At 36.0% G+C, this 27,513-nt stretch overlaps 1 protein-coding gene across 1 annotated transcript in view; it reads left to right on the top strand.

Moving 5' to 3' along the window:
- Nucleotides 1–27,032, top strand: part of LOC139123398 (uncharacterized) — a 42,116-nt gene extending 15,084 nt beyond the window's left edge. Inside the window, exons 6-14 of the mRNA XM_070689544.1 lie at nt 7–252; nt 10,001–10,255; nt 10,699–11,295; nt 11,766–12,305; nt 13,093–13,362; nt 14,552–14,791; nt 25,344–25,601; nt 26,078–26,376; nt 26,898–27,032. Coding sequence (XP_070545645.1) covers nt 7–252; nt 10,001–10,255; nt 10,699–11,295; nt 11,766–12,305; nt 13,093–13,362; nt 14,552–14,791; nt 25,344–25,601; nt 26,078–26,175 — 2,504 coding nt within the window. The 3' untranslated portion in view covers nt 26,176–26,376; nt 26,898–27,032. The remainder of the gene's footprint in view (nt 1–6; nt 253–10,000; nt 10,256–10,698; nt 11,296–11,765; nt 12,306–13,092; nt 13,363–14,551; nt 14,792–25,343; nt 25,602–26,077; nt 26,377–26,897) is intronic.
- Nucleotides 27,033–27,513: the final 481 nt, after the last annotated feature.

Here is a 27,513-nt window from a genome sequence, read left to right as displayed (position 1 = left end):
TTCTAGCTTTACAAGCATTCAAGAGTACATACAATAAGCGATTGTCCCCGAAAGATGCTGTTCTAAAAACAAATACATCTCTTGGACTCTGTGCCCTGTCCTGTATGCATTTCAGCGAATTCACGTGCTTGTCATTCGATTATGATTCTCAAAGGCGAGAATGTTATATCAATCCCGGAAGTAAGGATACGCTTGTCCGCTTCACTCTAACAAATGATGATGATTATGATTATTACGAGAGAATTTACCGTGGTAAGTAGACTGCTTTTTTTCAAACCAATCATTGTTCCTTTCAATCGCGGTAGGCTTTGTTTTAACCACTCCCATTACTCTGATTACATTATAAAATAGAAGAAGCTACATTCCAGTAGAAAATTTAAGTGTGCACTTATGCTTTTTCTCTCACAGAATGACATCCCAGTAGAAAAGTTTACACCTTTGATTTGTCTCTCACAGAGTAGCGTATTTAAGTCATGTTTCTCGTCTTGCGTAATATATCAGAATTACATATTAGATCCATTGCAGTTCTATTTGTGCTTTTGTGTCTAAGTATTTTCTGTTTATCCGACATCGGGTAGTTTCAAGAAAATCTAGAATTTCAAAGTTTTCACTGCAAAATGTCGCCGCATTCATTGCATCGGTACCGGTGTATTAATGTGACTTGGAAAGTGTACAGAGCAATAAAAGACAATTCTTTCCTCTAGCATATGCCATCTATCTTTCAATAGTACCTACGCTTAGGGAACAAGCAAAATTAACAAAAGAGGGCCTAAAAGGAAAATTGGGAGTCACAAAAAAACTTGGTGTCCAAGGGGGTCTTGGAAATTCCTAAGTAACATGAAGGCTCATCTCGCTTTTAATACAAATCATACCGATAAATCACACTGAAAAGAGAAAGAAAACACTAGTATCATAAAATATATATAAATATCCACAGAATGGGTTAGTTTTACGTTGATAAAATCAGAATTTGCGCTGCACTGTAGATAACCATATAGGGTGAAATGATCGCAATCATACACACCCGTAATCAATTCCACTAGGTCGAAATTCGTGATACGCTAGTTATAAACATAGACACAAAACAGCAAAAAACAGACAGTAAAGCACCGGTACACACAACAAAGTCAAATTCATGAAAGAAAGATATATGGACCTCTGGCCAAAAGGCCATGAAGTGATGTCAGGTGTTTCAAAAATAGTTAGCTCGTCCTGCCCAACGAATGGCACCCGCACTCTGTGGTCACCAACTAAGGTTCAATGTCACTGATGCCATCGGCGATCATTTGTCGAAGAGAAATGTTCTTTTTCTCTACCAGCTTGTTATACCTACCAAACCAGATGTGAACTGAATATGCTCACATGTTTTACAACAGGTTCATTAATAGTAGTACGCTTCACAGAACAATAAGATATCTGTTATATCAATATATGTAGCAGGTTTTATAACCTTCGCACAGTACTCTCAGAGTTTAATCACTAATTACAAAACTTTATTTAATATACAAATGAGCTGTTAATTAACGTGACACTGCTCAATGCTTCATGGGACAATTAAATATCCATCAGATCAACATTTGTAGCACGTTTCATTAAATTTAATGCTGTAGTTTTAGAGTAATATCACTAATTACAAAGTTCATTAAATATGAAAATGAGCCCTAAATTAACACTGTTTAATGTTTCATAGCACAATTGAATATTTATCAGATCGATATCTGTAGCACGTTTCACCAAATTTGGTGCCGTAATTTCAGAGTTATATACCTAATTACAAAGTTATTAAATATGCACATGAATCCTTAATTAACTTCACACTACTAAATGCTTTACAACACAGATATCTGTCGGATCAGTATATGCAGCAATTTTCATCACATTTGATGCAGTTATTTCGGTGATATATGACTAATTATAAAACATCATGAAATATGCAAATGAGCTATTTATTAACTTTGCACTGCTCAATGCTTCTCAGTACAGATCAACATCTGTTGCAAGTTTCATCAAATTTAATGCTGTAATTTTGGAGCAATATCACTAATTACAAAAATTATCAAATATGCAAATGAACCATTAATTAAATCCACACAACTTAATGCTTTACACCATATTAGATATCTGTTGGATCATTATCTGCAGCAGATTTTATCACATTTGATGCAGTTATTTTGGACTCATATCACTAATTACAAAACTTCATAAAATATGCAAACTACCTCATTGTTAACTTGACACTGCCAAATGCTTCTCAGTACAATTAGACATTTATAAGAACAATTTCTGTACCTGATTTCACTGACTTGGGTGCCGTAATTTCAGAGTTACATACCTAATTACAAAGGTCATTAAATATGCAAATAAACCCTTAATTAACTTTACACTAATAAATGCTTGACACCACACTTAGATATCAGTTGGATCAGTATCTGCAGCAGATTTCATCACATTTGGTGCAGTTATACTGGAGTTATATGACTTATTACAAAACTTCATATAATATGCAAATGAGCTATTTATTAACTTGACACTGCCCAATGCTTCTTAGTATAATTAAATATATATCAGATCAATATTTGTTGCAAGTATCATCAGGTGTGGTGCAGGAATTTCAGAGTTTTCTCACTTATAACAAAAGTTCATCAAATATGCAAATAAGCAGATAATTAACATGACACTCACAGTATCATGATGATGTTCTGAGATTGTCATCTGTGAAAAGTTTCATGAAATTTTGTGCAGTATTTCTTTATATATGTCTACAATGTCATTATCGTCTCCATAGGGAAACCATTGTAAAGAAAAAAAGATATTCCATAACTTCATTAATATGCAAACCACACTAACCAAAATCTAAGCAGTTCTTGCAAGTAGTATATGGTACCTGTCTACCGAATCTGCCTTGAATCCGTTCAAACGTTTTTGAGTAATCGTGTAATTAGTGATATTACTCCAAAATTACAGTATTAACTATGATGAAACTTGCTACAGGTGTTGATCTGGTAAATATCAAATTGCACTGAGAAGCACTGATATGCAAGTATCATCAGGTGTGGTGCAGGAATGTCAAGTTAAAAATTGTTCATTCGCATATTTCATGAAGTTTATAATTAGTCATATAACTCCGAAATAACTGCATCAAATGTGATGAAAATTGCTGCATATACTAATCCGACAGATATCTAATTGTGTTGTAAAGCATTTAGTAGTGTGAAGTTCATTAAGGGTTCATTTGCATATTTAATAAACTTTGTAATCAGGTATATAACACTGGAATTACGGCACGAAATTTGGTGAAACGTGCTACAGATATTGATCTGATAAATATTTGATTGTGCTATGAAACATTGAACAGTGTCAAGTTAATTTAGGGCTCATTTGCATATTTAATGAACTTTGTAATTAGTAATATTACTTTAAAACTACAGCATTAAATTTAATGAAACGTGCTACAAATGTTGATCAGATGGATATCTAATTGCCCCATGAAGCATTGAGCAGTGTCAAGATCATTAACAGCTCATTTGCATATTAAGTATAGTTTTGTAATTAGTGATTAAACTCTGAGAGTACTGTGCTAAGTTGATAAAAACTGATAAATATAGTGATATTACAGATATCTTATTGTTCTGTGAAGCGTACTACTATTAATGAACCTGTTGTAAAACACGTGAGCTTATTCAGTTCACATCTGGTTTTTGTATATAAATGCCCTTCGTATCACCATTCATATCAACTTCGAGCACATAGAAATGCACGGATAATGCTAGTTTTGTTTAAAGAAAAAAATCATACTTTTTGCCATAACAAACATGTATGATTACATGACAAGCGTGGGTGAAATTAAAAAATCAAATTCCCTATAGACATGTGGAATTCCAATTTCCATATTCCAGACTTACATATGACATTTAGTTTGAATGACGGCAAGTTCTATCATTGTCGCCAACGAAACGACCGAACGATGTTCGTCCATAAGTAGTCTGATCACCTGCTAACTATAATTCAACACATCGCTGATCATATTAGCAAACACGTCTCCAATATCCTGTGATAAGGACATCTTTGACAAATACAAAGGTCATTCCAACACAGCGTTGAAGTCTAGTGGTTACACCGACAAAATTGAATGTGACAAGACCAACTAATCAACGAGGAGAAGCAATAATAGTAAACGTAACATGACTTGGTTCAAACCCCCTTTCAGTAAAACACATGGAAACTAACATTCCTCAACATGTTGGCAAACATTTTCCGAAGGTGTCCTAAATGGAAACACAAGGTAACAGCTGCATAAAGAATACGGCAAGTATAATCAAATCGCATAATAAGGGGGCAATCACTTAAAGCAATCGTAAAGATCGACTGTTGTTTGTCATTGCCAGGACAAGTCTAAATGCCTGTTAAAAGATTATCATCAAGCCAAAGCCAAAGGTGTTGTTTACAAGGCCAAAGTATCAAAGGGAGTCAATAAGGAGAAGGTGTCGCGCTCGCAGTTAGGGGAATACGAGTTTAGGTACCTGTCTGTATCGTAATGCTTTCAGTAACTGAAGCTGACACACCAGCATATTGATTGTAGTAGCACTTTCGATTTTTATTGCAAGATGGCGAGCTTGATGTTTCACGTCTCAAATTCCAAGTCTTCATTGTGCAGTCTCTATAAATACGTTTCTTTATTTACATAACTACAAAATTATCATCGTTATCCAGTGTTCATTAAGTGGAAATTTCAGTCAGTCTTTGATTGTTTCTTAAGATTATACAAGATAACACCATGGATTATCAGATTCTAGATTGCTCTTATTCAACGTTTTACAAATTATTGATTAACAGTCTATTTCTTATCTCCTTGTTGTACGGTATTGCACCTAGCTTTACACGTCTTTGCCACATGAGGAAAGTTTCGAGATATAATGTTCATAGGACAGACTGCTACAAAGGTTTACATAGGTGTCACTGATAACACCTTTAGGCGCACTTCGTTTATCACATCCAATTGTTCAATAAAAAAGTACGAGACCAGCACCGAGCTATAAAAGATTATTTGGTCTCTAAAAAACAAGGAACAGGTGTTTGATGTGTTATGGTCAATTATTGACAAATCATAGAGTTACTGTAATAAATAACCGAGTGATGTAATCTTTGTAAATCAGAATAGTTACACATTATCAATGCTGATAAATCTAAGCTGTGAAACAAACGATCCGAGTTAGTGTCAAAGTGTCGTCATCAAAACAAATATTATTTATCGAATATCAACACCATCCAGAACTACAGGACAATGGTACTTCCTTACCCTATTAAAGGCAAACGTACTATTGGGTTAAAGTAGTTCGGTGATTAATAGATGCACGAAATCTACGTAACATATATTATTACTTTATTACTTTGTACTTTTGGTAATGTGTTTTATTATTTATAACGCTGATAAATCAGCGATATGATATATATCTATATCTATATATCTATATCTATCTGTCTATCTATCTGTCTGTCTATCTATATATATATATATATATATATATATATATATATATATATATATATATATATATATATATATATTTATACATATGAAAATGTTTTGCTTGTCAATGCAGGCAAAGTATAGTGCTCAATGCATTTCTGCACGGCAGTAATACTGTTACTGTAAATGTATATATATATATATAGATATACACACACACACACACACACACACACACACACACACACACACCACACACACACACACATATATATATATATATATATATATATATATATATATATAGCTGATTATCACTCTATGTCCAGTAGCACAGTGTATGGTGAAATAAAGTAGCATAGATTATAGTACTTGCCGTCTCCAGTCTTTCTAACAACCCTTCAACATCAAAACACTAGTCTTGCTGGCCCTTACATGCTACCAAGTGATCGATTATACATTATTACCCCAGTCACGCCACATTGGTGCCAGCATATGGAATTTTAACTAACTTCCTCAACACCGACTTTGAGGAAAGAAGTGCATAAAGCAAATTATATTATATCATGCTACCATGCGCCATTCTGATTGGACGAGAGCGATGCTAAAATATTGTTTTAGCACTGATAGCAGTGGTAAAACGGGCCCCTAAACCAGCATTTTTGAAAATTGCCCGGTCGGTGCATTTGAACGATGTGGCTCTGAACTTAATCCGAAACAGTCCGCTTTGTTTCAAAGACCGAGTTCGAATTTCGATACAGAGATAAAGTATGGGTCTGTAACTCACCTCTTGGTCTATGATGAAAGAAATCTCTGAAGCACCACATATATTTTGGTATGATGATGTACAAAATTGTATAGGGTTACAGCGCACTGTGTAGTTTGCTTAATCGATTCAGCAGGAGTCGAGACGCGCGTACCGCTCTTTAAAACGAAGCTACTATTCGTTCATACACAAAAAAATTGAAACTTCCTCACAGTAACAGTACGTCAGATATTCCTTCCTAAAGTTTGGGCTGTAACAGACCAGGGTGTTCGTACGATGTAGTTGTAGCCTAAGAACTTGAAAAGGTTCAAAATAACAATGCGATCATTCCTGGCAACTGCGACGAAAATCGCTGTGTCAGCGTCCAGCTCTCGCTGAATCGGGCAACACACTCTGCTCGCATATTACAACTCAAACTGTTCATACAGTCACCGTAATCCATGTCTGGATTATTTCAAAACTGCACGTTTTCTGGCATAAATTATCCATCCAAAATATCCATCAAAATAGAACCTGTAACCCCACACTGCACCACCTCCTCTGTCTGAATGATACGACGGTTGGCGCACACCGGACTGACAGTGAATGAGACAAATCTATTTTTAGTGTACTACGCCAAAAAAGTCAGCGCTATTGTTTTTATGTAAATTTACGAAAAAATTGTTACTTTTTCTTTTGCTTTGAACTCTTTACCCATTTCTGTGTCTGAAGCAGTTCGTGTTGCATGTAAATATTAATGAAATGTTGATGAACGTAAGGGACGGACCATTTGATCTTGGGAGGGGGGGTGGTCAAAAACAGAAAAAAAAATTTTCAGAGCAGAAAGTTAGGGAAAAAAAAAATCTTCAAAATAGTTTGCAAAATAAAAAAAAAATAAATAAGAAGACAAAGGCGTAAAAAAAAAATCTGCAAAAGTCTTTAAAATTTTGAATTTTTTTTAGATTTTACCGACAGTAAGCAACTTTCTGTATTTTTAATACATCCTCCCTGCACATTTTTAATTTTAATTTATACATTTAAAGTGACTGTATCCCTTATACTGGAAGTTGTGATTATCTTATCTTTTCAGGACTTTTGTATTCTGATCACTTGAAAATTATGAAATTATAGAGCCTGTTTTCTACTTGTTTCCTGCGTACAAACCAAACAGGTACACTCGGTAAAACATTGAAACTATGGTATGGTTGTCAAGACAGAAAGTTGTATTTGCCTTTTAAGATCAAGGTAAACAGATACAGGCCACATCAGTTTCATTTTTTCACAGCATTTTATTACAATGATGAATGCAAGAATGGGTGAACGAGTAGAAACACGTCAATAATGATAAAACAACATATCAAGTCATTATGTATTATTTTGCTTTTAAAAAGGCATTTTCAATTCTTTTTTCTCAAAAAACAGCCTCAAATAACAACAGCAACACATGTTTTAACATTCAACAATACACTACGTAGAATGCCATCTATCCAACAAATCCCAACCAAAAAACACATAAAAGGGTTGAACTTTGAAAGTTTTTTGATAGCAAATACTGAATAAATCTGCATGGTTAATCGTTTTTGTGTAGAAAATGTCAAAGAAATTGGACAAGCTCTTTCAGAGAATACAGATTTTTTGACCATGAATGGCATAAATTGCCCAAAAGACAAATATTGAAATTTCAACACATCTATACACATCCAATCAATTTGGACATGCTGCTACAGAGAAATAGATGTTTTGATCAAAAAAGGGCAACAGTTGCTCTAAAAACACAAATATGCAAATTTCACTATATCATTTAGCTTAGTTTAGCTTCTCAGCTTGTCAAAATCAATTGTAAATCATGAGATATGCATGATGTTTGGTGGGGTGAATGTAGGCATTTCACCACGCAGTAGAAAGGGAAGCCAGGAAACCAAAATAGACAATTTTCAAAAACTATACGAAGCTACTGAGGAGCAAGAAGACCATGTTTCAGAGGAAGATGTGTAATCCGAAAAAAATGCTCCCAAAGTGCCACCAAATAACACCATTTTTATCTCTATTTTTCAAAAGCTCCGACAGCAGGATCCGGGGGGACACCCCCCTCCTGACCGCCCCCCGCAAAACATAATCCCCAAGTGCCACCAAATAACACCATTTTAATCTTTATTTTTCAAAAGCTCCAATGGCGGGAGGGGGACACCCCCTCCTGACCTCCCCCCGCTAAAATACTCCCAAAGTGCCACCAAATAACACCATTTTAATCCCTATTTTTCAAAAGCTCCAACAGCAGCAGGGGGACACCCCTCTCCTGACCTCTTCCCAGTGACCGCTTGCGTGGCCGCTTGTGGTGCTTGGCACCACATGTTTGCCCTCTTTATCTTCAGACAGCGACGAATGAAAAAAAATTTATAAATCTGAAAATTTACTCTGAAAAAAAAAATTTGCACAGCTAATCTCAATTGGAAAAAAAAAATTTCAGAAATTTACAATAGTAAAAAAAAATTTTTCACAATTTCATTGTGACCACCCCCCCTCCCAAGGTCTAATGGTCCATCCCTAATGCGTATGTTATCGTAGGATATTGTGTTCGTGTGTTGTCAACGTAATCCAAACTTATAAAAATGCTCGGTCTCGGGCGATGATTTTCCGACGTTCGATCTCTCAGACGTCCGTTTTCTGCATTTTGGGCTAAAACTGACGAAAATGCCGGACCAAGACGACAAAGACACACAAGTTGATATAATATAATAGCAATAACCCCCTTCGCAGTCGGGTATACACTCGATTTTGGTACAATTCGCTCCATATAGCACTCGCCTATCGGCTCGTGCTATATGTCGCGCATTGTACCAAAATCTCGTGTATACCCTCCTGCGGCGGGGGTTATTGCTTAAATAACCGTGGGTACTAAGTAAATTTATGAGCCGGGTGCGACACATGCCGAATACTTAAACAAATATATGTGTGCTACTAAAAGCTGACAGACTCTATACAAACACTACTAGTCGCTATAGTAACCTGACATTGTGACAAACAATTAGTTAAAATCTGCCGAAGAAGACTGGAATACTTTGGGAAGTTTCATCTGCAGTGGAGACATTGTCAGTTGAAGGGATTGTCAGCCTGTTTGCATAGGGTGTGTACCAGCAAAGCAGAGTCTCTGGACAACTGAGATACAGTTTTAACAGAACTGAATTTCTTGATCAACTCAATACTGGATCAGAAATTGCTGCGCGGTGCGCCAGCAATTGAGAAGTTGAGGCGTCAGCACTGTCCAGAAGAAGACTTCTCTCGCGATGCGGATGTGACTAACTCCTTCGCGAGTCATGAGTATGCGATTGATGCAATCTGTGTTATATATGATGCAGATGCGATCGATCAGCGATGCGATATGTAGACGATGTGATGCGGAGGCGATGGTGACGCGATGCGGATGAGAAATAATGCGATGGGTTATGCGATATATGTGTGTGTTTGTGTGTATGTGTGTCTGTGTTTTACATACAGGCAGCTGCAGAAACATAGATACACGAACACTGTGACATTAGGCGATTATTAAGTTAGCGCTGGCTTTACATTTTTAATATTGGAAGTTAAGGGCCTCCAATTTGTGTTTGAACAGAGGGGTCTCTGAAAACATTTGCAAATGGTAGTTGGGGATAGTTTCTGCTAAAGGAATATGATGATATGTTCTCACCGTCCCTCTATCTATTAACTGAGCTTGTTACTTTGGAAAAAGCATGGAATTGCGTCAACGTTAACTCGAATTATACTGTTTAATTGTATTGTGCTCTTCCTAGTTTTTAGCGCACTTGAGAGCAACACAGCATTGAAATTCGAACGCTTTCCAAACGCGAAGATTTCGTCAAACATTCCACCCAAGAGAGCAACTACTGAAGAATGTGCGCAGCTATGTCTAGACGAGATCTCTTTCGATTGCCTGGCTTTCACATACGAGCCTTTTACAAGTCGATGCTGGTTGCATAATAAAAGCCATTTATTGGATAGTATTCCCTTGATAAAAGACTCCACATGCGACTACTATTACCGCAGAGGTTTGTAGGATGCAATTATTACTTTCTGGGAGAATGTCAAGCCTCGCACAGCAAACAATAATGTCAGGTATACATATTACAGTCGTAAGCGACATTAATATAAGCAAAGTCCGAATACTCAAAAGGCTTCTAGTGCACAACGTCTTCAATGCCAAGTGACTTTCACAGAAAATTCAATGCAGCCAATGGAGCGAAATAAAAGTCATGTTTACCGGAGCAGATTTCAATACTCTAATCATCAAATATTCTAGGCTATTGCTAAAAAGTGTTCGTTAAACTTCAAAATACTTTTAGTCGGAAATCGATATAAGAACCATTTTTATTCTATTGACTTGTATACTCTAGATGGTTGGCTTTTATACTGTAACGTACAAAGGTACACCTTGGATAATCTTGGATAATGCTAAACATTACATCAACAAAATAAATATTGCTTTCCATAGGTATGGAATGTTATACACTGGACGATGGCACAGACTATCGTGGCCATGTATCTCTTTCATCTTGGGGAGAACGCTGTATGAATTGGAGTTCCCTAGATCCATCAAAATTTAAGTATACACCATCGACAGCACCTGGCAAAGGGCTTGGTAATCACAATTACTGTCGTAATCCAAATGATGAACCTGGCACTTGGTGCTACGTATACCGTTTCAACAGCAATGTCCCAGTCGCCGCTAGATGTACAGTGAACCCGCCAAAATATGGCTGTCTGTCACAGAAGCAATGGGAAAAAGAAATTGTAGAATCCGACACCTTCCGGGATTCTAAACCTATACCAGCGATAGCTGTAAACTGTTCCGCTGATCCATCTGGTCAAGGCTATCGTGGAAACAAGTCAACAACCGTGTCCGGCAAGCAGTGTCAAAACTGGTTGGCGAACTCACCACATTCCGCAAAACGGTTTTCAACCATTGGTATCGACGACTACAATTACTGCCGTAACCCCAATGAGGCGGAGTTACCGTGGTGTTATACTAATGATCCAAATGTAACATGGGAATATTGTGATGTCAGGGAACAACCGTGCATTGATCCAGGTAGACGAAGTTTCATATGCTGTTTTGAAATCATTATCACCATTATCATTATGCCATCATTATCACAGTCTCAATAACACCATCGGTCAACATAAGTATATTTATTTATATATTTATACTTTAAGTTCGTCAACATTTTGATGAATTGTCAATTGAAGAATGAAAAGTTTATTTATGCTATGAATTTCATATTTACAACTAATGATTGTGTTGCTGCAAAATGAAACAAAATACTTCTGGACTGACATAATTGGTAGAATCACTGAAATTGAATCCATGAAGTTAAAGGTCAACAATTAGTCGTGAAAATGAATGTTGCGATAAAAAATATTGCACTAAAGTGAAATGGTAACCGTGAAGTTCAGCTGTTTCTCAGGCCCACCTTATACAGAGTACGACGACGCATACTAATATCTGTTAACAAATAATGTTTTCGTAGTGAGGATAAATTTGAAATTTTATTTCCATAGATAAGGAATGTTATACGACAGAGAATGGAACCGATTACCGTGGTTTTGTTTACGTCACTATTTCTGGAAATGTATGTAAATCATGGATAGATGTACAATCGCAGAATGGTCTGGCCTTAAACTCAAGTGATGGAATAGGTGATCACAACTACTGCCGCAACCCCAATAATGCTGATGCGCCATGGTGTTACACAACGATTTCTGGAGATTCATACGAATCTTGCAATGTTGGACAAAGCCAGGAGGAATGTTCACTTCATGCAAAGCATACAGAAACAAAAGAATGTTTTTCTGACCCGAAAGGTACTGATTATCGCGGAACTATATCGACGACTGTTTCTGGACATACGTGCAGAAAGTGGAAAGATGTGTACTTAAACACGGACAATTTACTTCTTGATTCGATAATCGCTTCAGTAGATCACAATTACTGTCGGAATCCTAACCATGAGAGAAGTCCATGGTGTTTTACAATAAACAATGATAAACTGTGGGATTTTTGCGATGTTGGAGAACGTAATATTTCATGTAACTTTTTAGGTAAGTCTGTCAAGTTACATAGCAAATAGCATTGTGCCCGGGCAGTGACCAATATCTCATTGATGTGTAGTATCTCTAATACGTAGAAAATTTTATGCACAGGTTGTGGAAAGTTGTCATATTTTAATACGTTGTCGAGATGTTTTTGATATATCTGAAGACTTGTAGGAATGATGTAAATTTATTGACATTTTTGTTATTTATGTACACTGAGAAGATCTTTTTGGTGAATATTTTTTTTTATATGGTCGCAATCTGGGAGCATCTATTTCATGCTGACATCTTGACGTAATACTATACACATTCCTTTGCCATTTCGTTCTTTTTTCTTCACTTCAAAAGTATTTTGCAGTGAGTATATCACTGACTTATGATTATGGTTACTTGACACATAGAATTTATATCACAATTGTAGTGATCTATTATTAGACGCGACCCTTCAAATTGAGTGTACTCACTGGTTGAACTTATGAGGCATCGTTCCTCATTCCTATGTGGCTTTATCTCCTTTTCATGATATTACTTGGGTATTCAATTTATTTATTTACTTTGAAATCATTGAAGAACTTATTACTTGACTGAGATATATGATGCCAAATTTCGGCTGTTATTGATATACATGTGTTTTTGTTTTTTTTTACCATCATTGATTTTGTCTACAAATTGATATACGAAATTTCAAACGGCGATAGGATACAATCGTCTGTAAGTCGTCTTAAGAAAGTATTCAAAGCTTATTTTGTTAACTTTACAGTTGCTATGACAATATTTTCTCTTACAAGCACAGGAGTGGAATGCTTCTACAATCAAAGGGCGACTGATTATCGAGGATATATGAGTACAACCTCTTCAGGTCGTAAATGTCAAAAGTGGACTGAGCAGTCTCCTCACACGCATCCATTTGATACAGAATTTTATCACCAGCGTGGTATAGGGAACCATAATTACTGCCGCAACCCAACTGGAGAAATGATAACCGCTTGGTGCTTCACAACGGATCGATATACACCTGTCGACTTTTGCGATCTTGAACTCGACAGAGAAGAATGTGTGACAGGTATTTGTCTTAGGGCAAGTTAACTAAACTTTCCGAAATGGTAGCAATGCTATCTTTATTGGCGGATGGGCATGCTATTCAAGAATCATCTTGCAAAAAAAGTTCACTTTGTTACTATGCAGGCAACTTGAAAAGTCTTAAGGATTCGGCAAGCTTAATGATCCGATTGTCATGGAGGTTTGTCAATGGATATTTATCATTGTTTAGCGGAGAGAAGACAGTTGGCAGGAGAAAGAAACCTTACAGTTTTGGAGGAAAATATTCAAGTCGGGGTGACAAGCCTGTTATGAGCATCTTTCACTTTCCCTTCATTTTGCCTTTGACGGCACCTTGCATAATATATTTGCGTGTAGACATGCTTCCAGATACAGTTCTCAAATTCGACTTGTTGGTCAGTTCTACCGGTTAATAAAGATATAATTTGCACCAATGAAGTGTCTGCAAAGAGAGGACAAATACTTCTAAACGATTGAAATAGCTTTTGTAGAATAAATAATGAACATAAGTTAACCGATATGAAATCATGTACAAAAGTTTCGTTATTTGGTGGGAAGCTAATTGATAATCGGTGAAAATAGACAACGGAAACAGATATCACATGAAATGGTGTTTACTTGCGGGATTTGTTGGAATAAACCATCCCAGTCTGAGATTATGTCAACTTTGATTTCCATTTCATTAGTACATTAACCCACTCAATGTTCTGAGCTATTACATTTGTGAATAACTTGTTTGTATGCGTGAAAAGGACTACCTGAAATCAACAGACTCAAATTTGTTAATTTGTCACAATTACGTTTTATTGAGGACCATACTAAAACGCTGGACAGGTAGTTTGGCAAAGTTGAGCTATATCTAGTTTGGACCACAGCTAGGCTTGCAAAATAATTTCAGGTTTAATGGTTTCTGAACATTTTTTTTTTACGATTTTTATATTCCTAGATCATTTTCACAAGTTCTATTTTAATAAATTTTTGAAATCATTTTATTAGCTAGCCAGGGGTTTGGATGTCGCTTCTCTGATCTATGCTAATATTTAAAACAAGTGAAACACCCAAGCGCATGCTGTTTCCAAAGTTATTTAATGACAATGTCTATCTGTGTCATGCCATGCTTTTTCGAGCCAGCATTCACCTGCGCTAGCGATAGTTCCATATTTATTCTCTTCTCCTACTAACTTTATAAACAGATCATGTACTCGATGGCTTCAGTTCAAGATCAACTTTGGAACTCACATATGATCACCAATATGATGCAATGACTGAAAAACAATGCGCCACTTTGTGTCTCGATAACATTGCGTTCTTCTGTGTGGGATTTTACTACTCCTTTCGAAACGAAACTTGCTATTTGAGGTCAACCTCTTCAGACCAGAGCCAAATGTCAGTTTTGAAGGGAGAAGTTGTCCAGTACACAAGAATTCTTGATGGTGAGTGAATAATTTTGATAAATGATAACTGTGCAAAACACCCATTCATCTGTAGTCGATTTACGCATTTAATAGACCTTTTCCCGGTTATCCCACAATGCTTTGCAGTGACTTTATCAAACACCGTCTATAAGCTCAAAACAGCGAAAACATGCTGATTTGTCTTGTACAACAGATTGTTACAGAAGAATTACACAAATTTGCAATGCCAAATAATGCCCCGTGTATTATCTAACCATCAGCGGCGAAAATATAGGTCAGGGTGTAATCTGCCATAGAGTTCTATGAGTAAAGTACCCTGAGTGTACCCAACGGCTAAAAAGTTCTATGCGTAACGTACGCTTTGTATACCCTGGTGCGCACTGCATCATGGAACCGGTAAAAGAACTATTAACAACGAGCCTCACAAGGTGTAAGTTTGATATGAGATAAACAGCAGTCAAACACTCCGGGATATATACGTTAGCCAACTGTTCACATACTAGTAGAACATTAACTTTTGATTCGGGTGCCACTTCGTGATGGATGTTACTGTTATGTGACTATTTAATACTTGATGGTGTCCCTTTGCCGAGATTTTTTGTTATCCCTTATCATTTCCTGTGTCTAAGAATACGTCTACCGCAATTGTCTAGTCAACCATTCGTTTACCTATCAACATTTCTTATAGTCCGAAACATGGAGCTAAACTTATGCATAGTCTTGACACTGCCAATCAAACACTAACTGTGTAATTTGGTACTTATTCCATCCTGCCTTCTTTTCTGTTCATTGGATAAGTCAAGTAGCGAACTGAAGAGGTCACAGGTTTCTAGCAGCGGGCAATGTGGCCCATCAGTTTTTTTAGCTACAGCAAACCATGTGAAGGATACATCTCACCTCGAAGACATTTTTTATTTTGTGACAGTAATTATTAATTTTTAGCTCACGTGTGTAAACACGTGGGCTATTGTCATAGCGATGTCTGTCTGTCTGTCCGTGTGGTGTGTGTGTGTGTGTGTGTTAGTGTGTGTGTGTGTGTGTGTGTGTGTGTCTGTCTGTCTGTTTACACGGTATAGTCTAGTCGGAAGGTAGGGTTCCCATGCACCCCATGGATGTATTTTTTAACCTACATTTTTGTAATCCTTAGGGTCTATATTTAATGAATTTTGATGTTCCCAAAATCAAATCGTGTCCCATGGGGTTCATTTGGCGCCATCTTTGCCGCCATCTTGGCCGCCATCTTGGATTTCAACAATGGGGTAGGGGTCACGTATCTACCGCTCGACGGAAACAGAAACAATAAAATACTATAAACGTTACATTTTTAGAAAGCCAAGATCATGGCCTTTTTATTGATATATAACTTAATAGGGATTAATTAACATTCGAACGTCGATTAGACTTTATATCGGCCATTGGCCGTAAATCGTAAAATTTGCTAAATTTCACACCCAATAATTAAGTTCCCGTTCCTCCAAACAATTTTTCATAAGGTATTATATATTTTTGGAAGAACTCGGTGCAATAAACAAGAAAAACAGATTAAAAGTATGTGGCTTGAGATTTAGTGGGTGCATGAGCTTGTTTTCTTATTACGCGGTATGCCACATATCCGTGTGTAACATAAGGGGTAGGGGTAATGTTTCCCTTTCTGTTTCGAATCATGAATGATGAAACCATAAAAATGTTACATTTTTTGAAAGTGCTGCATCAGACCTTTCTAAAAATATATAGATTTATGGTGAAAAGTTGCATATTTAAAAGTTACAAAGCTTAAACCTTTCGGTTTGTGTCGATTTTAAGTGATTTTTTAAGAACGAAATTACAACATATGGGGTAGGGGTAATGTTTCCCTTTCTGCCTCGAATCATGAATTACAAAACCATATAAATGTTACACTGTTTGAAAGCTCTGAAATGGCCCTTTCCAAACATGTATAGTTTTATTGGGAAAAGTCCATATTTTAAACTTACAAAGCTTATGCCTTTCAGCTTGTGTCAATTTTAAGTGATTTTTTAAGAACGAAATTACAACATATGGGGTAGGGGTAATGTTTCCCTTTCTGCCTCGAACCATGAATTATGAAACCATATAAATGTTATACTGTTTGAAAGCTCTGAAATGGGCCTTTCCAAACATGTATAGTTTTATCGGGAAAAGTCCATATTTGAAAGTTACAAAGCTTAAACCTTTCAGTTTGTATCGATTTTAAGTCATTTTTTAGAACGAAATTACAACATATGGGGTAGGGGTAATGTTTCCCTTTCTGCCTCGAATTATGAATTATGAAACCATAAAAATGTTATACTGTTTGAAAGCTCTGAAATGGGCCTTTCCAAACATGTATAGTTTTATTGGGAAAAGTCCATATTTTAAAGTTATAAAGCTTATGCCTTTCAGTTTGTGTAAATGTTTAGTGATTTTTTAAACAAAATTATAATATAAGGGGTAGGGGTAATGTTTCCCGTTCTGCCTTGAACCATGAATTATGAAACCATATAAATGTTATACTGTTTGAAAGCTCTGAAATGGGCCTTTCCAAAGATGTATAGTTTTATTGGGGAAAATTTCATATTTGAAAGTTACAAAGCTTAAGCCTTTCAGTTTGTGTCAATTTTAAGTGATTTTTTGAACAATATGCACAAAACAGTTAGTCCGTTGGCCAGGTATCGAAATCATCCCCTCTAAGGCATTTTACCCACTATGATTTTCTGTTAGCTAGTATTCTCAGCTGTCATAATCTGCTTATTTTCCATTTAACTGATGGTGTGTGAGAGTGTAACGACTTGTTTGTGAAGGGCTGTCACGCCCTCAGTAGTAAAATAGGAATTGGTTAGGGGTAACATATTTACCGCTAGTCGGAAACAAAAACAAAAAAAAAACCATAAACAATACATTCTTAGAAAGCCCAGATAATCTCCTTACCATTGGTATACAACTAAATGGGGATAAATCGATATTCAAACATCGATTAGATTTTATATCTGACATGAAATGTAAATTGTAAAATTGCTTAATTTCAAACCCAATAATTAAGTTCATGTTCCTCTAAACAATTTTACAATGTATTTATATATCATTTGAAAGAACTTAATGCAATAGAGAAGTAAAAAACATTAAAAGAGTGTATCTTCTTGAGACTTATGGGGTGCGTCGATTGTTTACCTAATATATGGTATGCCATACATCCCTCTATATATACATTTAAGGGATAGGGGTATGGGTAATGTTTCCTTTCCTACAAAACGCAGCGAATAAGGAAGCCACATAAATATCATATCTCTGAAACACTAACGCAGCTGTTTTTCAAACAAGATATGGCTTGATGGGGTAAACTCAAAAATTATGCAGTGACAATGCCTAAACTCAAAAGTTTTTGTTACTTTACTGACATTTACTTGTTAAAAGGAACATAGAAAAATACTCTATAGGCATTAAATAGCACTAAAAGCTAAAATAGTGGTTAATAAAAGACGTTTTACTCATTTCAATAACTCAAATTAGGGAAAGAAAGTTAACAGCTATAATATGTAAAAAATTATATATTCCGAACCCACAAACAGTAAATTGGATGTCATAGTCGTCATGCAAAGTTGATATGACAGCAGCAACAATCAATCCCTTTTCTTTAATTGTATCGCAAGAGATATATAAGCAATAAAGCACCACTTTGAAAGGATACCACACGGTTTCGACCGGTAAACAACATATACGCACGAACTTCAGTCGTGTGTATAAGGAGTGAAATGGTCAAAACCGAGCTCGAGTGGTGTGCCCAACTTATAGGGGTTGTTTATCGCTATATTATATCAGTATATTGAAACTTGTGATGAAAATACAAACAATGTGAAAGAAACCCACTTTGGAGATAGGAATGGCCAACTTTACCGTGTATCGTAAATACATGCACAGTCACGTGACCGTCTGGGCAAATCAGAGCTCACTATTAATAGTGTTACTTTTAATACCACACGGGAACACGAGAGAATCTTTTATCGCTGAAAACCAATCACCATTAATCCACAATATAGCTTCTCCATAATAAGATAAGATGGATCGACAACACTTTACCTTCCTTACCAGAAAACAAGAGATCATAACCAATTTTTCGAAATTATTTTACAACGCAGAACACTATATACTCCCGATGAGGATTACATTTTCGACTGGGTACTAAAATTCAATAGCAAAATAATTCTGGAACTAAAACCCGAAAAGCCAAATGTCACAGAACGCATTCAAATTACGCAACTAAATAGTAAACAGAAGGCGAACAAACACTCTCTACACCAAGCAATAAGAAGGCGAAACAAACCTCAGAAAACGACTAAAAAGGCTTATATTCCCATTGATACCTCAATGTTTAAAATGCCTTGTGAGTGAATCTATCATTAGTTTCTTATCATGGATGACATTAACCAATGTTAGACCCTGACGTCTTTGGAGCAAAGACCCTACAAACGGACGTTTTAGGGTCAATGCTTGAAGATACCACTCCCACCAGCATGATCGAATCAGAGAGACTAGATTGATCTAACTTTCGAGCTAGATCAGCCACCAGCAGCTGAGAAAAAATAAGTCAACATAATCATCAGAGTCAAGCGAGCTAGACAACGGCTTCACACATTATACACCACAGAGAGGATATTCTTACACAATTCACTAAAAGCGTTCAAAAGCTTCGTTAAAGGCATTGTTCGCGATCCCAGGGACGGGCATGGCTGGTTGCGCGGCAAATGCAAAATGTTAGTCATGCTGAATCAAGGTGTAATCAAGTAATAGCTTATTTATAGATTGGGAAATCCTAATCCTGATAGTAATGATGGAATATAAACTTTGTGAAAAGTTGAGAAAATTTGCCACTTCTTTGATTTGTATGTTTTACATTCCATGTTGTACTAGCCTGTACTGTACATGAACAGTCAATACATCCGGCAAGTATCCTGTGCTGTTCTTTTATAGTTAGGTCCCCGCAATCCGAGATAAGTCTTTCTATAGTGTGAACCATTCTCTTCGATTACTGTAATCTACTCCAATAAATTCCCATTTAACTCATTTGTATGATTACAGGGAAGCCTAAGCCTATCTCTTACAATCTAAGATTGAGATATTTGACAACAATATGTATGCAATTTTCATATTTTTCATAGGCCTAAATAACACACAGAAGAAAGTCATACTCAATGTTTTGTCCAATTGAAAGTCAAATTTTCACCGAAACAAGTAGAGGTGGCAATCTGTAAGCCAAACAAGAATTAATATTAGCAAAGATGGATATTAATTAAGCCTTTCCCATTTCCGATCCCAGTTACTCATACAACGGGGTATAAGCGAAAGCCAAGAGTATCGAATGTGTTGAAACCTAAGTGGCCCCTATTCAGTACCACGTAGCCTACAGGTACACCTTAAAGAATACTTACCAGGCCAAAATACCGAGTGTTGAATTCCTTCAAAAGTGGCAACACCTGGAAAGACACTGCGGCAACCAATTTATCACCCTGATCTCTAAATATTTACCTCTACACCAAATAAAGCACCGGACTCAAGACAGTTGTACATCACAAACTTAAGAGAGCGATCGAAGACACTCGCTACACAGAACGCAGGATGGAAGGCTGCAAAGACGATTCTTCAAATGGGCAAAAAAAGAGGCTAAAAACAACACAAACATTCACAGCAACGACGACAGGTCGGGTTTTCTTCCTATACTACGGTACAAAACCAAACCAAAGGGTCTTTCAAAGCCCACCGCACTTCCCTTAAAGCCCGGCTTGAAATGGACTGGGATCATGATTAGTGCCAAGTTTGGTTGGGCGTTTTGGGCATGGCTCTGCATAATGAGTCTGTTGGTAACGGTTGCGATCGTTCGCATTATCTGCGGATCTGTTTGCTCTCAGATCACGCTCAGGCTCGGACTAATATAGATACGTACAGCCTTCGTTTCAAGGTTCGTTTCAGTCATGCCATGGTAAATACTCGACATAAAAAAGAAAGGAAAACTATCAACTTAATCAAACAAGAGTTTGCTTGAATGAATTTACCGAAGTTTCAGGCCATATCAACGTTCGTTATGTGAATGATTCAGCTGCTGACCGCCATGTACATACGGAATATTGGCGCCATCTAAAGTCGAATAATTATCAAAAAAGTAAAAAGCTTATATCTGGGCTTTCTAAGAATGTATTGTTTATGGTACTTTTTTGTTTTTGTTTCCGACTAGCGGTAAATATGTTACCCCTAACCCATTCCTATTTTACTACCGAGGGCGTGACAGCCCTTCACAAACAAGTCGTTACACTCTCACACACCATCAGTTAAATGGAAAATAAGCAGATTATGACAGCTGAGAATACTAGCTAACAGAAAATCATAGTGGGTAAAATGCCTTAGAGGGGATGATTTCGATACCTGGCCAACGGACTAACTGTTTTGTGCATATTGTTCAAAAAATCACTTAAAATTGACACAAACTGAAAGGCTTAAGCTTTGTAACTTTCAAATATGCAACTTTTCCCAATAAAACTATACATGTTTGGAAAGGCCCATTTCAGAGCTTTCAAACAATATAACATTTATATGGTTTCATAATTCATGGTTCAAGGCAGAACGGGAAACATTACCCCTACCCCTTATATTATAATTTTGTTTAAAAAATCACTTAAAATTGACACAAACTGAAAGGCATAAGCTTTGTAACTTTAAAATATGGACTTTTCCCAATAAAACTATACATGTTTGGAAAGGCCAATTTCAGAGCTTTTAAACGGTATAACATTTATATGGTTTCATAATTCATGGTTCAAGGCAGAACGGGAAACATTACCCCTACCCCTTATATTAAAATTTTGTTCTAAAAAATGACTTAAAATCGATACAAACTGAAAGGTTTAAGCTTTGTAACTTTCAAATATGGACTTTTACCGATAAAACTATACATGTTTGGAAAGGCCCATTTCAGAGCTTTTAAACGGTATAACATTTATATGGTTTCATAATTCATGGTTCGAGGCAGAAAGGGAAACATTACCCCTACCCCATATGTTGTAATTTCGTCCTTAAAAAATCACTTAAAATTTACACAAACTGAAAGGTATAAGTTTGTAAGTTTAAAATATGGACTTTTACCGATAAAACTATACATGTTTGGAAAGGCCCATTTCAGAGCTTTCAAACAGTATAACATTTATATGGTTTCATAATTCATGATTCGAGGCAGAAAGGGAAACATTACCCCTACCCCATATGTTGTAATTTCGTTCTTAAAAAATCACTTAAAATTAACACAAGCTGAAAGGCATAAGCTTTGTAAGTTTAAAATATGGACTTTTCCCAATAAAACTATACATGTTTGGAAAGGGCCATTTCAGAGCTTTCAAACAGTGTAACATTTATATGGTTTGTAATTCATGATTCGAGGCAGAAAGGGAAACATTACCCCTACCCATATGTTGTAATTTCGTTCTTAAAAATCACTTAAAATCGACACAAACCGAAAGGTTTAAGCTTTGTAACTTTAAATATGCAACTTTTCACCATAAATCTATATATTTTTAGAAAGGTCTGATGCAGCACTTTCAAAAAATGTAACATTTTTATGGTTTCATCATTCATGATTCGAAACAGAAAGGAAACATTACCCCTACCCCTTATGTTACACACGGATATGTGGCATACCGCGTAATAAGAAAACAAGCTCATGCACCCACTAAATCTCAAGACACATACTTTTAATCTTGTTTTTCTTGTTTATTGCACTGAGTTCTTCCAAAAAATATATAAATACCTTATGAAAAATTGTTTGGAGGAACGGGAACTTAATTATTGGGTGTGAAATTTAGCAAATTTTACGATTTATGGCCAATGGCCGATATAAAGTCTAATCGACGTTCGAATATTAATTAATCCTATTAAGTTATATATCAATAAAAAGGCCATGATCTTGGCTTTCTAAAAATGTAACGTTTATAGTATTTTATTGTTTCTGTTTCCGTCGAGCGGTAGATACGTGACCCCTACCCCATCGTTGAAATCCAAGATGGCGGCCAGATGGCGGCAAAGATGGCGCCAAATGAACCCCATGGGACACGATTTGATTTTGGGAACATCAAAATTCATTAAATATAGACCCTAAGGATTACAAAAATGTAGGTTAAAAAAATACATCCATGGGGTGCATGGGAACCCTACCTTCCGACCCGACTAATAACTCAAAAACGCCTGAACGGATTCAAGTCAGATTTGGTACACAGGTACCGTATGCTACTTGCAAGAACTGATTAGAATTTGGTTAGTGTTGCTTGCATATTAATGAAGTCATGCAATATCGTTTTTTTCCGTACAATGGTTTCCCTATGGAGACGGTAATGACTGTGTAGACATATATCAAGAAATACTGCACAAAATTTCATGAAACTTTTCACAGATGACAATCTCAGAACATTATGATGATACTGTGAGTGTCATGTCAATTACCTTCTCATTTGCATATTTAATGAACTTTTGTTATCAATGAGATAACTCTGAAATTCCTGCACCAAACTTGATGATACTTGCAACAAATATTGATCTGATATATATCTCATTATACTTAGAAGCATTGGACAGTGTCTAGTTAATAAATATGTCATTTGCATATTTTATGAAGTTTTGTAATTAGTCATACAACTTCGATAAAAACTTCACCAAATATGATGAAATCTGCTGCAGATACTGATCTGACTGATATCTATTTGTAGTGTAAAGCATTTAGAAGTGTGAAATTAATTAAGGGTTCATTTGCATATTTAATGAATTTTGTAATTAGGTATATAACTCTGAAATTACGGAACCCAAGTCTTTGAAATTGGGTACAGATATTGTTTTGATAAATATCTAATTGTACTGAGAAGCATTTGGCAGTGTCAAGTTAACGAATAGGTCATTTGCAATTTTATGAAGTTTTGTAATTAGTGGCATAACTCCAAAATAACTGCACCAAATGTTATGAAATCTGCTGCAGATACTGATCCGACAGATATCTAATTGTGGTGTAGAGCATTTACTTGTGTACAGTTAATTAAGGGTTTATTTGCATATTTAATGAACTTTGTAATTAGTGATTTTACTCCAAAATTAAAGCATTACATTGATGAAACTTGCTACAGATGTTGATCTGATAAATATCGAATTGTACTGAGAAGCATTGAACAGTGTCAAGTTAATAATTAGCTCATTTGCATATTTCATGAAGTTTTATAAGTAGTCATATTACTCCGAAATAACTGCATCAAATGTGATGAAAACTGCTGCATATAATGATCTGACAGATATCTAACTGTGTTGTAAAGCATTTAGTAGTGTAAAGTTAATTAAGGGTTCATTTGCATATTTAATAAACTTTGTAATTAGGTATATAACTCTGAAATTACGGCACCAAATTTTGTGAAACGTGCTACAGATATTGATTTGATAAATATTTAATTGTGCTTTGAATCATTGAACAGTGTCAAGTTAATATAGGGATTATTTGCATATTTAATGAACTTTGTAATTAGTGACATTACTCTAAAATTAATGCACTAAATTAAATAAAACGTGCTACAAATGTTGATCTGATGGATATCTAATATTGTCCCATGAAGGATTGAGCAGTGTCAAGTTAATTAACAGCTCATTTGCATATTAAATAAAGTTGTGTAATTAGTGATTAAAATCTGAGAGTATGGTGCGATGTTGAAAAAACCTCCTTCATTTAGTGATAACATATATATATCTTATTGTTCTGTGAAGCGTACTACTATTAATGAACCTGTTATAAAACACGTGAGCATATTCAGTTCATATCTGGTATTCCAATGCCGAATCGCTGTGCTATTTCACTTTTTTCCCTTGAGACATAGATGTTAGAATGGAAACTGTTCATAGCCTGACGAAAACCTCTGCAAGGATCACGTTCATTTCTGTGACGTCACCTGTATCGCCTGTGAGTGTAGAACAGAGAATATATAACATACATAAGTGAACTATAAAATGGCATCACAAGTTGTGTCAGCTCTCGCCTATTGACTAGTAGTGTAGACCTCAAGAACACTGAATTCGTCTTCGAGCAAAACGAAAGTGGCTACCGCACTGAATGACAGTGCCAGACCGCATGCTCCAACCCTCATCAAATGTGCATATAATGACGTTTGACATTATAATCAAGACTTTACACATCCTATTAAAGGTGTGCGCACATAACATATAGATACTACGTAATCATATATTAATATTACCGTATAATGTATGTCCATCACTTAATCGCATGTCAGTGTCACTGAAGCAAATATTTAACTACCTGGTCATATATTTATTTTATAAAATCATATAGTAACAATACCTTATCATATATTGACGCGACAGTATAATACAAAGGCATCACCTTATCATTTATCAGCAACACCTATTCAGATATTTACATTGCGGACGACGTGTAGCCTGCTCTTAAACAAAAGTTATCTTAAAATGTTCAACACGTGAACATATATACTATATTTATAAGTTCCAAAACAGACAACATGTATTATTGTCATTCTTGTTTCGTTAACGGCAGATTTCGAAAGGGTAATATTAAACTTACAGTTTAGTCTGTATCCGAACATGAAAATGTTTGATGAAGTTTCGCTGAAGGATGTCCCTGCTGCAAGCATATCTGAATGTATCATCGCGTGTGTTGAAGAGGAGACATTTACATGCAAATCTCTGGATTTTAATCCATCGCAGTCAACATGCCATCTGTATGAAAAGCCAGCGGCTAATATTGGCGATCTGCTGAAGAAAGACGTATATTTTATTCATCTTGAAAGGAGGGGTAAGTGTATTGTTTTAAGTTTGTAGTTGTGATAAGAAACACAACCATTATCAAAGTACGTAACAAAGCAGATTATATTAATAATGAAGTCATACACGGTGCGGGTATTTGGCTGCGGATACAAGACCTCCTGGGTGAAATTTAGCATATTTTGTGAAATATAATCACTTCGCTTCACTCGATTATTATTTCCCGTTTATTTGTAACCTCTAATTGCGAACAGTGGGAATGTATCATGCTAGTGCATAGCCATAATATTATAAAGGATAGACCCAACAATGTTGACCTTTGGGGAATGGTAAATCGATTGCCAAATGCTTCAATCACGCAGTTTTGAAAAGTTTGTCCTGCTTTTAAAGAATTGCCATGTTTGACATGACAATTCAGATATTTGTCAATTCAGATTCAAATATTTATCAATTTAAATATTTTTCATTTTTTCATTCAATTCAGATATGTTTTCTACTTTCTTTCAGAAAGCACATCCAAATCTTCAAACAAATCAGGCATAAAAATGTCCTCCAGCCGTTTAAAGAACAAAGTTTGCGCTTTTTACGAGATCATAACGATGTAGTTTTCCACCGGTCTTCAGAAAAGGATTGCGCAAGACACTGCTTAATGGAATCCAGCTTTGTTTGTCTCTCATTTGAATTTACTGTCTCGACGAGGAAATGTACTATAAGCCGTACAAATAACATAGAACTGTCTGTAGAGTTGGAAGATGGCACAGAAACACAAACAAATTACTATATAAGATGGAACATAAAAACGAAAGGTAATGTGTATTGTACCTACCTACCTACCTACCTACCTACCTACGTATGAACGTATATATGTATGTATGTATGTATGCTCTTTCATGGCCATATTTTGTCTTTTAAAAACTATCCTCGTCCTGTTGTCGGACGATCATTGACATCAAAGTTCTGTAGCATGTTATTGATTGTCAGCTGAGAGCGTTGGATTTTGACTAGAGCAAAAAATGAACACGTCGGAAAAGATTTAAAGATCAACGGGTCGTATGCTCTTATATTCGCGCGTTTTATATTAGGATTGTTTCGAGACTCCCGAAAACATTGCCACATGTTGTCAACTTTCTGAATGGACAGTGATTAAGAGAAGCATCCAACAGCCTAAACTTTAAATGGATAATCCACTGGGAAAGAAACTAGAGGTAAACCTGTAAGCGTAATCTGAAAAACGATGAAACCAATAAGGAAACCACTAAGATGTGATGTAGTATATGTATTTATTATGCATCCGTATCCAATTTTCATCTTTTTGGTAATTTATCAGACGACAAAAATATTTGCCCAGATGAATACAAAGAATGTGGTTCGGGAGAATGCGTTTACCAATATGCAATATGTGATACCATGCAAGACTGTGCCGACAAGAGCGACGAGGTTAATTGTAACGCTACAGTCAAAGGTATGAATTATGCGAAGTCTTGATAAATGTAAGGAATCCCGAATATACATCTACTTTGACTGACTGTGAATGTGCAGTTGAATGGCCATACGTAAATAGTTTTGCCCACAGAGTGAATTGGAACGCATATCGCAAAGTTTACAAAAAGAAATAGTGAGTATCGATTGTCGGACCTTCAACAATTATTTTGACATCGACCTATAAAGAAATTGCTGTGGATTAGTAAATAGATTTAAGAAAGCTTATCATTGACTATGTACGTTCAATAACGCATCGTCGACAATTCATGGCAGGGACGTAACGAATGTTCAAAGCACCCAGATGTATACTTTCGTACGCTATCTGGTATTCGTTTATCCAACAGTCAATATGTCCACATAGTTATGTCATTAAACTTTACAAAAATTTAAAATATACGCAGATAATATAAATGACATAAGAGCAGTTACGGATCGATTTTTGGCCATACGTGACGTCACTC

This window comes from Ptychodera flava, chromosome 22 (assembly GCF_041260155.1).
Source record: "Ptychodera flava strain L36383 chromosome 22, AS_Pfla_20210202, whole genome shotgun sequence".
Classification (NCBI taxonomy): domain Eukaryota; kingdom Metazoa; phylum Hemichordata; class Enteropneusta; family Ptychoderidae; genus Ptychodera; species Ptychodera flava.
The sequence above is the reverse complement of the archived record's forward strand: the minus strand, read 5'-3'. Positions and strand labels throughout refer to the sequence as shown.